Source organism: Macadamia integrifolia, chromosome 12 (genome assembly GCF_013358625.1).
Source record: "Macadamia integrifolia cultivar HAES 741 chromosome 12, SCU_Mint_v3, whole genome shotgun sequence".
Taxonomy (NCBI): Eukaryota; Viridiplantae; Streptophyta; class Magnoliopsida; order Proteales; family Proteaceae; genus Macadamia; species Macadamia integrifolia.
Window position 1 is genome coordinate 28056621 of NC_056568.1, and position 14796 is coordinate 28071416.

At 36.6% G+C, this 14796-nt stretch overlaps 2 protein-coding genes across 3 annotated transcripts in view; one reads left to right on the top strand and one right to left on the bottom strand.

Annotated features, from left to right (window-relative positions):
- Window positions 1–2879, bottom strand: part of LOC122057232 (universal stress protein PHOS34-like) — a 3695-nt gene extending 816 nt beyond the window's left edge. The window contains exons 1-3 of the mRNA XM_042619263.1: window positions 2523–2879; window positions 2258–2352; window positions 1660–1781 (exon numbers count right to left, since the gene is read on the bottom strand). Of these exons, the coding sequence (XP_042475197.1) occupies window positions 1660–1781; window positions 2258–2352; window positions 2523–2742 (437 nt within the window). The 5' untranslated portion in view covers window positions 2743–2879. The remainder of the gene's footprint in view (window positions 1–1659; window positions 1782–2257; window positions 2353–2522) is intronic.
- A 7502-nt stretch (window positions 2880–10381) lies between these two features.
- On the top strand, window positions 10382–14073 carry LOC122057594 (probable E3 ubiquitin-protein ligase BAH1-like 1). 2 transcript variants are annotated; one of them, XM_042619749.1, is made up of 6 exons: window positions 10382–10787; window positions 11961–12193; window positions 12303–12554; window positions 13095–13232; window positions 13344–13402; window positions 13624–14073. In XM_042619749.1, the coding sequence occupies exons 1-6, from the start codon at window positions 10616–10618 to the stop codon at window positions 13727–13729; spliced, it is 960 nt and encodes a 319-aa protein (XP_042475683.1). In that variant the 5' UTR covers window positions 10382–10615; the 3' UTR covers window positions 13730–14073. The 2 variants fall into 2 exon arrangements, with proteins under 2 accessions (XP_042475683.1, XP_042475684.1); XM_042619750.1 differs by having other exon boundaries at window positions 10382–10772; window positions 11958–12193.
- The last annotated feature ends 723 nt before the right edge of the window (window positions 14074–14796 follow it).

The window sequence follows — 14796 nt, forward strand, 5'->3', positions numbered from 1 at the left end:
GGGGGGGTGGTGGGGGGTGGGGAGAGGTTATCAAATTAATCCAGAAAATGTAAAAGATGAAGAGTATGTTGTGCTTAGACAGCGATGAAGTACATATATCCAAACGGCACCTTTTTCTCTCCTGTTTGCTACATTGTTCATCCCTTCCCTAAGAAATGCTGTCATTGAGTTAAAAAATCTACTGTCCTAATGTTATAGTATAAGATAGGCAGCAAGCTCCTCAGATAGGAAATGCTGCCAGCACCATCCATAGATACAACCAGCACTATTTCTCTTATTCTCTTCTCCTTCACACCTGCCACTAGGTCTAGGAGCCAACGAACACGTTGATTTGAGCTGTAATTTCTACATTTCGTTAGTCACCTGTAGCATTCTGAGCAGCATCTATATTCCTCAAGTTGCCATATGAGCACCATAGTTTGGCTCCATGTCCGCCATGCATTTCCTCTGCCTCGAGTTAATATGGCTAGTTTCTTTGGGGTGGAAACTCTAGTAATTCTGATTTCATCTGGTCTATTTACCCTTCGAGTTGAACAGGGTTTTTGCTTTTCTGAGTCTTCATTCAGTCCTACTAGCGCAGATAAGTCTTAACCAGACTTCATATTGCATACATTATGATTTGTCTAAAGTTTATACTATAATGAGGAAAATTTGGCCCATATGCAACATGTACTAAGAGTAATTCTATACAGAATAGTTCAGTTTCAAACAATATGGTTTTAGTGATGGTTCTGAGGTGGCCATGAAAATCAACTTAGTAGCACCTTTTAGAATGTTGGAAAAACAGTACTAGATATAGAATGAAGACAAAATAATGAGAAAGAGAAAACTGATTGGTTATAGGAGATGACTGAGGTATGACAAAAGTCAATGTGATTCTAGTTAATTTCACTCCCTATAGTGTATCTAACACAGAGCAAAAGAGTTGCCTTCATGAAATACAACACCCCCCCCCCCAACACACATATTCATGCACACAAGATCTTGGAAGGAGAGAAATCATGTCAGAGAATTGCAGTGGTTAAAAGGCAAAGATTTGAGTGCTTCAAAGCCCCTGGATGTCCTCCTCATAGAAATGACAGGTACAATGCTTAGGGTAAGATCTGAGTAATTCTCAAACCTCTTGAGTGTCATCAAAACCATAACAAAGAGCACAAATTACATTTGAGCAAACGAAAAACTTCCTAAAAGGAATCAGCCAGAAAACGGACAGTGAAAGATATGACTACTCAAAAGCTCAAAACCTTAAACAAGTGGATTCTTTTTTTCACTCCCTATTTCTTAAAACATAGAACAACAATTCATTGTAGTTCAGGGTTCTAAACCTTATATAGTTTTGAAAAAATTTTGGAACTCCGCATACTTTGAATAAATTTACATTGGAAGTGAGATTAAAGGAAAAATGAGGAACTTCACATTCAGGATTCAATCAGTTTGTCAGTTGGAGGGTGGAATTTAGGTTGACACCGACACTGACATATTCGTAGGTTACTCAGTGTAGATATATCAGTTATTTCACCTTTTGGTTGGATAAATCTATTGCATATATACATATAATCAAATAAATAATAACAGAAAATGAATGAATAAATTCTTCCCTAAATTTTCTTTTCTGCGTCTACCACTTATCAATCAATGGTATGAGGGTCATATGCTCACCTTTTTATAGCTCCATAACCATGACTGCCCACCACCAATATGGATGCATGGTGTTTCTCCACGGTCTCACAGAGAACATTCCTAGCATCTCCTTCCACGACCTCCACTACTATATCATGCAACTGCACATTGACCAAAATATTCAACAAAGCTTCCTATTTGTCAATATACATCTTTTTCTTCTGGGTCAAAGTGAACTGATCAAAGCATCTACACATAGGAAAACTGAATCAATTCAAACCTTACCCTTGCAGATTTCAGTTAAGAACAACAAATTTGTGGGTTACCACCACCTCCTATGCCCCATAGATCAGGGCACAGAAAAATAGACTGGTGAAATGGCATGTGTGAGAGTCAAAATTCTATAGGCAATGATCGTGCTTTATATGACCAATCGTAAAGGAACTACATGAATGATTAACTTCGATCAATAAAGAAGGTAATAAACAAGATATCTCTGATTATTTTCAGAAATCTAAAAACTTGAGAGAGAGAGAGAGAGAGAGAGTACTTCCAAGCATCAAATTCAATTTTCTCCTAATTTTTCCTTTTCCTCCATGTGTAGGATTACGAGTATCATTACTAAAGTGATCCTTACCGATTTATTGCGGCAGATCTCCTTGGCCTTCTCTACAACCCTAGCTGCAATCCTCTTGATATCCGCCTCAACAACGGGCAAAACCTCGGTAATTCCTGCAAAAATTCGAAGTAGAATTAGGAGGAGACCTCACTCAACATGAAAATATGAACTAACATAAATTCCCCAGTTTAGGCAGAAACCAAATCCTAAAATCTAGTTCCAAGAAGGAAGAATTAAACCTTGAAAAAAAAAAAAAAAGAATCTAATGGAGAAAAACGCTTACCAGGTCCAGCGATTCCGATAACCGAAGTAGGAAAAGGCTTGGCATGTACTACAACAAGCTTAAAAGGAGGATTGGAAGCAAAGGGGACAAAGAAGTGATCGAGAGCCCAATCAAGAGCATAGAAGCTGATCTCGCTCTCGTCTATACCCACCACCATTACTGGTTTCTCTGTCGTCGTCGCAATTGGAGAATTGGTTTGCTCTGTCGTCGTCGTCGCCATTGGAGAATTGATTTGCTCTGTCGTTACGCTACGTTCTGTCTTTGATTCTTAGAATATAGTAGCAGCTAAGTAGGTACAGAGGCTTCTACCTAGAAAATGCGGGAAGAGAGTGGAAGGGAAAGAGAAGGGAATCTTATGATGTGACAACGAATGATTGGATTCCTTGGGTTTTTCTGGAAGGTTTGGGAACTTTGGAACTCTACGCTCCTCCACACCTCTCTAAGGCATCAAAATGGAATCAAATAAAGTGTAACCTATACAGCCACGGCACCTGTGCCGTCATATAGTGTATTATTAACTGTGACGACAGTGATTATGTAAAGTCTGACCTTAGCACGGGCTAAATGTATGTCAATCATTTGGTTTGGTTTGGTTCTGTTCAATCAGGTTAAAGGCTTGATTAGGTTCAATCAGGTTAAATCGGTTTTTTAGGTTTGATTTGGTTTTTGTTTTTTTTTTTTATTTATTCTGTTTCATAGAACTCCAAATTCCAAACCGATAAGGATTCGAATTGGTTCAGATTGAACCAGTCGATTAATGTCGGTTTGATGAGTTGGGACTGGAAATTGACATCTGTACTACATGTCATCATAGTTCAATTTAGTCTTCTATTGGTTTGTCTTAAGGGACTCTTATTGGGTCATTATCATGTTGTTACCAATTTGGCTTTGGTTAAAGAATATTGCCAAATCGTGTGGCTGTTGTCCTGTTTTTGTGCATATTTTCGTTTCCTACACTAGTGTAGTGGCCATACAATCAGATAACGATCTCTTGCCTATTAAATTATATGTATCAGAAAATAATGAAATAATGGTTCATTATCGGTTTTTTGGGTTTGATTCGTTTTTGTTTTCGATTTCTATTGTTTCATTAAACCAAACTGAAAAGGATCCAATTTGGTTCAGATTGAACCGATCAACTTCTGTCATTCTGACCGGTTTAGGCTGGAAATTTACACCCGTAACTACATGTCAACATTGTTGGTAACTTGGCGGGCAAGTACATTTTGACAATTCAAGGGCAGCCCATATGTATTGGCCAAACCATCTTGTATTGGGCCAAGCTCAAGATGGGCTAAAACGATCCCAAATAAAATTCAAACTTGACTTAGACAAACAGATTTGGGCTGAGCCAAGCCTGTTAAAACTTTAATAGGCCCAAAAATCAGACTACATGGGGCCTCGCTTAGGGGTGTAAGTTTAGCCTTGTCAGCCCTAAATTGTTCTGAGCCCGAACGGGACCTAGGCTGAGATACCCTGGCTCTGAGTTAGGGCCGTGATGGACCAGGGTTGAGGCCTTAGGTTGAGCCTACCCAATCCCAGCCCGACCCTATTTTAAGTTAACAATGAGCTTATTCTTTGGTTTCGTTTTATACTCGTAGCAACAGCAAAATAATGCCTTCAGGCAAGTTCTGACCATGGCAACAACCACCAACAGGATCAGCCACTCCTTCATTCAGTTCGTTTTGGATGTACTATCACATTTTCTATTCAATGGCTTCTCGCACAAATCTGGATTGAAGGCAGATGAAAAAGGATCATAGAATCAAAAGGGATTGGGGATGCAAGGATGGGCCACGCGGCCTTTTAGGGAACCTTCTCGCTAAGTTACAAGAAGAAAGATTTAGTTCATGAGCAAGAGGTTAGCTAGCACTTCCTGCTCTCTATCTCTCTCCTTTAGACAGAGAACAGTCATCGTAAGTTATCATAGGTTATTAAGTCATCAAAGATATAATGACAAGTTGTTTATCCATCAACAAACGGGAGAAAGTTTTTTTCTTCACTCCATAGAGTTCACCCACAAATCTAACCCCCCCCCCCTAGATAGGATTGGGCTCCTATGTAGTGTTACAGGGCATGTAGCGTACATCCAACGACTAGGAAGGCTCAAACATGTAGCCCAAGGCATTCTTTGTCATTGGATGTGCACTACAAGGTGTGTAGCGTTACAGACGATCTCAATCCCCATAGTTACTCTACATTGTGCCCTTCACTACATTGTGCCCTTCACTATTCCTAGGCACCCATCCAAATATAATGATGGTGATATCCAATCAAAAAAGTGGAAGTAATTTATATGTTTAATGTTGAAAATTTAATAATTTAGTTTTTATAAAGAAAAATACTTCAAGATTTTTATTATAAAATATTTTTTTTATGGGAAAAAGAATCATAAAAAAATTGTGTGGCCTCTGTACTAAGACACATGGAGGGCAAAATGATTGCCCTATCCCGCATGAAATATGAAACTCCACTACTGTTGATACTTCTACATGCACTCCTATTGATCCTTATGTTGATGCATAAGCTATGCTGCCTTTTACGAACCCTTCCATTTTCTTTGTAAATTAAACAAAATATTCTATTTTATCCTACCAAAAAAAGAAAAAATATCAATTCATTGTATGTAGTGGCGAATCGGGACAAAGCATTTGTGGAGCCTCCACTCCCAACGCCCCAAATTGAGCTCTTGATTAGGTAAAAACATCTCTGAAAGCATTCTTTAAACTCTAATGCTCCAAGTTGCTATCATGAACATCAAAGTGAAAAACTTCCCTATGACATCTCAATGTAATTTTCCTTTCATATGGGTTTTTTTATTATTTTTTTTACGCTTTATTGGTATACTCCCACCTATGACGTTTGCTTAGCGAAAATCCTTTCCTAAAATTTATATGATATGATAAGCTCACAAATTTTGTGATGTTATGTTTAGTTGCAAAGGAAATTAAAGAAAAAAAAAATTCATACTTGAAAAAAAAAAAAAAGACATATATAATCATGACCCCATGAGAATCTATTATTCAAGTTTAGCATTTGCAATACATTTATATTTATAGGGTTTTTTTTTCTAAGTCTATATATATAATTTGTTGGCACAATCCTAATCGATGAGATCAGCAATGATCCCATCATGCCATCACGAGCCTTTTGAAAACTTGGCCCTCTCTATAGAGACAAATTCACCATTCTAAAAATGTGTGGCTAAGACTGTAGAAGAAGAAAAGACTTCGTAGAATTATCTCTGCTTGTTCTCGGGTCAATCTTTCCTATCCAGATTCCAAACTTTCAATCGACAAAGCTCTCTCCACACTATTCCCAAATCTCTCTTTGTTCACTTTATAAGTGTTGGTATGATATCTTGTATTCTATTGCAGTTTAATTCAAAGAAGATTGGTACATGTCCCTCAATAAAACGCAAGTTATGGGGTTATAAGGGGGTAGCAGGCTCATCTGTGTAGTGGGGGTGTAGAGGGCATAAACCCACTCGATTTTTTATTGGGAATTCATTTACTATTTTGTACTTTCTGGTATTAAGGTTTTTTCGCTATATATTTATAGCAATGTTTACTTTCTCTGTAAGCAATTTTAAGAGGTGTGAGAACGAACTCTGTAACCCTATTTTCCTTTAATATTGAAGCAGAATCTCATCGACGTAGGCACTTTTTAAACCTCATAAACCTATATGTATTACTTATTCTTGTCTTTCTATTACTTTTTGCATCATTTTGAGAATTACGTTTATAAAATATGAAAGATAATTGTTGGTTTTAAAGCTAGTATTTAAAACAAATGAAGATTCAAAATAGTTTTAAATAGTTGTTTAAATACAAAATAACTTTCACAAGTTTTGTACCCCATAATTTGCTTGTCAATTCAGTTTTGAAGACATTTTATTCTCTTCTTTAAGGTCCATTATCTCTTCAATTGCTAAAGATTTATGTAATCTCAGTTTTCTTATAGTTTTAAAGTCTCCTTATAACAAATTATCTTCTTAATTCATCATGTTAAAGTCCCTTAATTCTTTCTCTCAAATATCTTATAAATAGAGAGGAAGGAGATTTAGCATTTGCAAGACACGGAACAAGTCCTTTGAGTTATTCAAGTGTGTTCTTAATTTTGCTTATCTTGGATTTTATTGGATTTTATATGCCCATTTTAATGAGGAGTTTTGTTTTTAATCTGAGCACAACCCTATAGCATTCAAATGGATCCAATAGTCGAGTGCACGATCACTGGGGGAGCCATTGGGTTGTTTTATCTTGGAGGCCGATTTGCATTATTCCCAGTTGTACCATAGGGAACATCTACGGTCTTAAGGACAGTGTCAAGTGACACGACTCAACTCACCAATTTTCTAACAATTTCTATTGCAAGTCTATGATAATTTCATGTAGGTGATAGATTGAAAGTTCTCCTATACAAAGACGATACATAAGTTTGCTCTCTCAATATTCTGACACATGATTTTCCTTACAATAATAAATATGTACATATAAAAATCAATGAAACAAGAAGCAAAGAGAGGAATTCCAAGTAGGATGGTAAACAAATACCATTTATTACCTTGGTTTGGTTGATTGGAAACTGAAAATAGAGTGAAAGTGGTTTCGTATTTCCTTTTCTTTTAAGAAAAAATGATTGTGTTCTTATAATCACTATTTTGCATATTTTCCACTTGGAAGAGGTGTAAGAAAAGAGACGTGTTGGAAAGAGCTTAAGCTAAAGGAGATGTTAAATGATATTATTATTATTTTGTTTTCCTTTTTTTTTTTTGTAATAATATTATTATTTTCTTAGATGGAGAGGAGAAGTGGTGTTTGGTGGTGTGTGTCATGGACGTGGGGGTGACATGGAAAGAGGCAATAATTCAAGTTGCGTGAGGAAGAAAAGCTCTTTAAAATTTAGAAGGATATGTTTATAATCATTTTAGAAATATGTCACAATTGAGTTATATATATGAAAAGGTGATTGACCTTTTTTCTTTTTATGGTCAGGGTAAGTGAGAATTTGTAGCTACAAACGTGTATTATAGTTGCATGGCATATGTTATACATGATTCGCGGAGCGAAAGAGTGGATAACGGCCAATCAATCCTACATGTCAGGGACATACTTGACCTTCAAGCAAGGGAGTTGGCTGATACATTTGTTGGCCTTCGAATGTGTGCAAAGATCTTACACACACAGAGAGAGAGAGAGAGAGAGAGAGAGAGAGAGAGAGAGAGAGAGAGAGAGAGAGAGAGAGAGAGAGAGAGAGAGAGAGAGAGAGAGAGAGAGAGAGAGAGGTACAATCCTCAATATAAGAAGCAATAATGTCCAAGGCTGATAATGTGAGGTTGTGTAAATTCGGCTCCTCTCCATAATGCACTTCCCCAGGTTAGTTCATAATTACCTGAGCGAATACCGCATGGTGAAGCTATGATCCAACATTTTGAGAAAGTCCTGGAGAACGAGGTATTGACAGAGGCTCGGAGAACGAGACGTCAAGAACTGTTGGATCATCGCTTCGCCATGAGACATTTGCCCAAATAACTATGGATAAGACCTGGGTGACGAATACTAAGGAGAAGAGTTGGATCCAGGTTGTTTTGAGCACCTGTGATAAATTAATCAGATCTCAGTTGTCTGATTCAAATATTATTAGGTGGTCAAAGTTGTCCTCAATAGCCTGGATGATTCATCTATTTTGACCATTGGATATGTGAGGAATGATTTAAATAGCCTACATGTAAACTTTCCTCTTAAAATTCAATCACTTAGCATCATGTGTAAATCCATGCATGCTTTGATCATCCAAACATTCGTGGATATCCTTTTGATAGTCCTTTGTTTTTTGGATATATCATTTGCATAATGCTTATGGGTGTCAATTGATTGTTTCTATCTCTTACTATGCCAAGCCGAAACCAAACAATTAAGGAATAAGATTCGGTTTTCGTAAGTTTCTGCTTTGATCCTATTTGTTATTGTTTCTTATCGGTTTTGTTGTCAGGGTACCATTTGTTTTCATGTATACATAAGGAGATCATCAATTGAAAAATTCTGATCTTTTGGGTTTTGGTTCTTATCGGGTTACTATCGATTTGGTCTCGGTTTTTATTGGATATGATCTTCTTTTCAGTTTTGGTCAATTCATTTTGTTAATCCGTTTGGTTTTAGTTCCTACGGATTTCATAAAACCACCAACACAAAACCAAATCGAAAAGGTTTGGTTCAATCCAGGCTGAACTGGTCAGTACGACCAGATTGAGCTGAACTTTGACACCCTAACGGCCTAACATTAGCTTCCAAATCATGTGATAATATTCTAAATCAAATGGAGAAATTAAACTTATTAAAAATAAGAATCAAAAGAATTAATAATTTTGAATGGAGAAAGTTTTTCACCACAAGGGTTGAATGAGAATCTCTTCATCTAAGGTGTTTTAATGCTATTATTGTACTCATAGAATCATAAGATGTTATTATTAACTCTCGCCCCATCATTTTGAAGGTATATCTTTTCTCAGTCCATTGGAGGGTCAAATCCTCAAATCCATACTGATTAAGAGGTTCTAGGTCACCTTGGGTGAAAGAAAACTTGGTCATTTTTTAATTGAGTCCCTAAAATTATAGTAAAAGAGCTCAATATCTGCTCCTGTTCTAATGCTATACCTTATTGCATTCTATTCTCAAACCCTAGACATGTAAGCCTACCTCCCAGCTTTCACCAAAAAACAAAAAAAGAGTCTACCTCCTAGGTACAAGTATTTATATGATCTTTTTAATAATTTCCTCACCTTATGGATTCTAGGTTTGGATGTGACTTCATTACCACAAAAAAAAAAAAAAAAAAGGATGTGACTTCAGAAGCCACGCAAAAGGAAATCTTGGACATTTATCAATGTATAAAGTTTCCTATAATATCAGTGAATCAGAATACTTATCTTGAGTCTGGGCTTAAAATTAGTATAGAAGGGTATTTTTAAAAACATACTAAAATCTTATTGGGGTTTGTGATCCGTTGGAATCTAGGATGATAATGAACCTTTCCAAGACGTTACCGAATAAAAAAAAAAAAAAAAAAAAGGTGAACCTTTTCATGGGGGAAAACTTTTTAGTCTTTCAATAGAGATGAAACCAATGATGAAGTCACTGCTATGTTAGTGTTGGTGTATGATGTCTTTTATTCCGTCACAATTTAATTCAGGGAGTACTGGTGCAACACCTAGACAGGCAAAACGGTGATCCCACTAGCCGGTTAGCGGGCCGTGGAGATTGCAAGGGGGGCAGGGGTGCAGGGGGAGCAACCCCCGCTCGAATTTTTTATTTGAGGGCATTGTGTACTTTTCGGATTAGGGTTTTTTCGCTATATATTTGTAGCGAGGGTTTCTTTTTCTGTAATGCAAGCAATACGGAGAAATGTGAGGAAGAGCGTTGTAACCCTATTCTCCATTGATAGTGAAGTAAGATCTCATCTCACCAGGGATGTAGGCAATCTTGCCGAACCTCGTAAAATCTGTGTGCATTATTTGTTTTGTTTTTCTATTATTTTCTGCATCGTTTTAGAGTTGCGTTTCTACATGTTAGTCTCCCCCAAAGATTAATCAAAGTGTACATAAACGGACCTGAAATTTTTATCTGTTACCTTTTTTTCAATCCCTTCCTCCAAGTGTGGAAACTGAAAAGCCCACCCTCCATAGTCCATTAAGTAAAAAAAAGTTTTTTCTATATTTAAGTCAAGAATCCAGTGCGTGATCATCACGGGAAATTACCAGCAAGTCAAGAATCCAGTGCGTGATCATCACGGGAAATTACCAAAAAGAACCCACAATACTTATCTTTGCATTGACCATTTGAGTCGAGAACCCAAGCCGTTATAAGATTTTGAGGGAGCCAACACACGAGCAATTATGGAGTTAGAGCCACAGAAATTTCAGAAAAAAACTTCCCTCTTCTTCTCAGTTTGAGGTCATTGGGATTTAGGAGTACCGAATAGGAAACAAAAACGATCAAGCTTCATCGTTTGGTCATCATTGATTAAAACCCATTTCCCAGAAATCTTTTTCGATTCCATTTATAGATTTTTTTCCTTCTTTCGTTGGAGCAGAGATGAAGTTCTGCAAGACATATCAAGAGTACATGGAAGGACAGAAGAAGCCATTACCAGGGGTTGGATTGAAGAAACTCAAGAAGATCCTGAAGAAGTGTAAGGGAGAGGTTCAATTGCGCAGAGACAACACTGGGGTTCTTATCGCCTCCACTTGCCCCCACCAGTGCCCAGGTGATAGTGAGAAATAAATTTCTTTCATTTCATAACAATTTTCGTCTCAGATTTTGTTTTTTCTTCGCCCCTTCACTCCATTTTCGATTTTCTACTCTGGAATCAATTACCTTAATTCTGTTTCAAATGAAAGTAAAAATTCCAAGCAGATATATGTTCACATTTCTTGTTTCATTTCCATTTGGTCTTGTAAATCTTTTCATTGTTTGTAATCTGATTAAATTAGCATATATTGGATGTGAGAGATCACAAAATGATTGTCCTGAATCTGCTTGTTCATACTGGGAAACAGAAACAAAAAATAAATTTGAAATCTTGGTTACTTCTCAATGCTTCTTGAACAAGAGAGGCCAGGAAGGGAGCTAAAAAAGGGGAATGGGGGAATAAGAGTTGGTTTGATCCTCTTTTTTTTTTTTTTTTTTTTGACTCCTTTCAGCTTTGCTTCCAGACTTGCACATGTTCTCAAAGACAAGCATGTGTGTGTGACTGTGTGTTCTCTTTGTTTCCCTAATGAATTCTTCTAAAGAACAAGCATTGGGTAATGATTATTGATGAGAGTGTAGACATTTTTTCCTATTCTTTTTTACCCTCTTGTTCTTTCAATGAGAAGTTATGGTTTGCAGACCAGAGGAGCTTAAAAAAAATAAACAAGGAGTAGGCTAAAGATTAATTGGGAATAAGTGATGACAAGGGTGGAATGGTGAAAAGGGATTCACATAGCTGACCCCTTTTAGTTGTCAATAGGCTTAATTTCATTGAGTTTTTCTTTTAAGCTTTCTATAAAATGGAGGAAAATTTTACAATACCAGACATTCATAAATGCTATGGTCGATCAGGGTTCTAGGGATCGGAATAGGCATCAGTGGCAACGGATTCTGTTGACGATTCTCATTACTTGAACCCTGTGGTCAATTCATTATGTAAAATAAAAAAGAGGAAGAAATACCTTCAGTGTCAAAGCTGAATTTGTGGAGTACTAGGAATCTGGTATAGCACTACTCTTGTGTACACTTATTTGCTTCAAGGCATTCCAGAGTTATGGTTCTGTTGATTTATTCTTGAGGCTATTACATTCTCATTAATCTTCTACATTGTGTTTTGTTGTGGGCTCACTGTGATCTCCATTCCCATTTATTTCAAGTTTTGATGTTTATGATTTTAATTGATGTGCAGTGTGTGATGGAACCTTTTTCCCCTCTCTACTTAAAGAGATGTCCACAGTTGTGGGTTCCTTCAATGAGCGTGCACAGAAATTGCTTGAGCTACACTTAGCTTCAGGCTTCCGAAAGTACTTCATGCGGAAAGGAAGGAACCATGTTGGTTTAATTCAAGAAGGCAAGGACTTAGTTACTTATGCAATGATTAATGCCATTGCTATCAGAAAAATTCTAAAGAAGTATGACAAGGTATTGAATTTTTTCTTTGGTGGCATTGACAGAGTATCAGTCTTAAATTATAAACCATACTACTGCTTTTATAGAGAAATTGATATAGAAAATTATATTCCGGGCTCAGGTTCATTACTCTAAACAAGGTCAGGCTTTCAAATCACAAGCTCAAAGTATGCATATTGAGATCCTTCAATCTCCTTGGCTGTGTGAGCTGATGGCTTTCCACATCAACTTGAGGGAAACTAAGGCTGAGGCAAAGGCAACTACAGTTCTTGAAGGCTGCTCACTTGAGTTCAATGATGGCAAGCCATCACTCTCTTGTGCAATCTTTGATTCAGTAAAGCTCGATATTGATCTCACCTGTTCTATATGCTTGGTGAGTTTATCTGGTTTTGTGAGTGATAAAACCAACATACCTTGCATACATAAGATACATAGTAGTAGGGGTGTTTGAACAATTGCACCCAAACTTCAATCCTAACAAATAATCATAAACAACTATTAGCAAGATTTTCTTGGACAGTGTAATGTCATAATTGGCCTAATCAACTTCTAAAGAATGATGGCTGTAATTCTAATCTGGATGCATGTTTGTATGATACCATATCTCCTAAATCTTCTATTGTCCATCCTCCTGGGTATGTGAATCGTGGTGTCTCGGATTCTTTTCGATACTGTAATGACCATGAAAATTCCTAGGGCCTAGAGGACAGACACTATCTTTTGATGAAAATTAGTACCATAAGGGATCTTCTTGATAAGTACTGGCCTGCCATTAAGTTTTATAGGCAATTTTTGTAACAATGTTTACCTTGTTCTGACTTAGAAAGTTATGAGGACATAACTGAAGGTTGTATATCAGTTTTTCTTTCCTTTTTAAATATCATGATTCATCTATTGTTTCTAACATTAACAGGACACACTGTTTGATCCGGTGTCTCTCACATGTGGCCATATCTTCTGCTACATGTGTGCATGCTCTGTGGCATCAGTGACCAGTGTGGATGGACTAAAGGCATCAAATCCTAAAGCAAGATGCCCTCTTTGTCGAGAGGTTAGTATCTGTTCAATGGTCTCATTTTGGATATCTTTCAAAACTTAATTGTATCATAGGTGAATTATAGGATGTTCATGTTTTGTTAAGTAACTTGTGAATGGATTTCAGGCAGGAGTTTTTGAAGGTGCTGTATCTATGGATGAGCTTACCATTTTATTAAGTCGAAGGTATATTTTTCACTAACACTGAATTCCACACTACATTATGGTTACTAATTTGAGTTGTCATCCCAAGATGCCTCCTTTCATAACAATCAAGATATTAAATGTTTAGGTAGCATTGCTGACGACAACAAGAAATAATGTGCATTGTGGTTAAGTTTCATACATGTTGATTTCAAACAGAAATTATAGTCTGGTTCTTTTTCTTTGTTTGCATCTTTCAACAGATGCCATGAATATTGGGAAGAACGACTTCAGACGGAAAGAAGAGAGCGGATTAAGCAGGCAAAGCAGCACTGGGAATCACAATGTCGAGCTTTCGTAGGAGTCTGATTGAAAATTAAGATTTCAAATACTCCCTCAATCTTAGTGACAATTCATATAGATAGATTTAGGGTCTTGAGATTCATTTGAAACTTTCTAGGTTCTTCTATAACTCTGGTTGGCTCATGTGAAGAAATAGGAATTCTGGGAGATTTGGTTGTTTTGTTTCTGGTTCTATTGTTTGGTCATAAATGTATTTGGGAAGTGTATAAACATAATAAAGGCATGTGAGGGTTTACTTGCATGAACTTCATTATAAGATATAATGAGTTAGGCTAGGTATGAATACAAAGACAATTATCAAGTTGTACTAAGTTTGGAGCAACATGAAGATCTTCATAGACATTTCAAAAGTTACCCACTCTGTAATGTAGAAAAATTTCAAGCTAATTCTTCATTTAATTGCTGTGGAAAATATTTTTCAAAATTCAGGCATTCTTCTCTAGAAAGAAGAATATGAAGTTCTGAAATATTTGTAGTAAGGCAAGGCCATGCATTGCAAACATGTTCCAAAATTGATATGTGGAGTTTTTTTTTTGGGTGAAATTTTGGATAAGACATTGTGCTTCCCTTATAGTCTTCATTAGGGGTGAAACAGGGCCAAGTTTCTTAAAACCCTAGTCCAAGTCTAAGTCCTCAAAACTCAACCTAGTCCCAAGCTAATCTTGTCGGGTCCATGCCTCAACCATATCGGGCCCATCCCGACCTTGATTGATCCCGATTGGGCAGGGTTGGGCCAGGTTGGCCCTGAATTTTGTTGTAACTATGGTTAATGGAAAAGATACTATGACTTTTACTTTTTTTTTTTTTTTTTCCTCTCTTTTTTTTTTATAGCACAATTCTTCGTCCAATAAGGATAAAATCTTCTCATTTGACACATGCACTCAAAAAAAATGTGCAATATCATTATAGCGATTAAGAAAGATAAAATTTTAAGTCACTTTTAAATTATTTCCAAAATTAAAAATAAAACAAGGGGTCTTCAAAGAAGGTTACAACAAGATGCACCGTTAGTTTTTGTAAATGATCAATTGAAATGAATAATTATTTGTCCACCTATAGTTTAATTTCAAAAG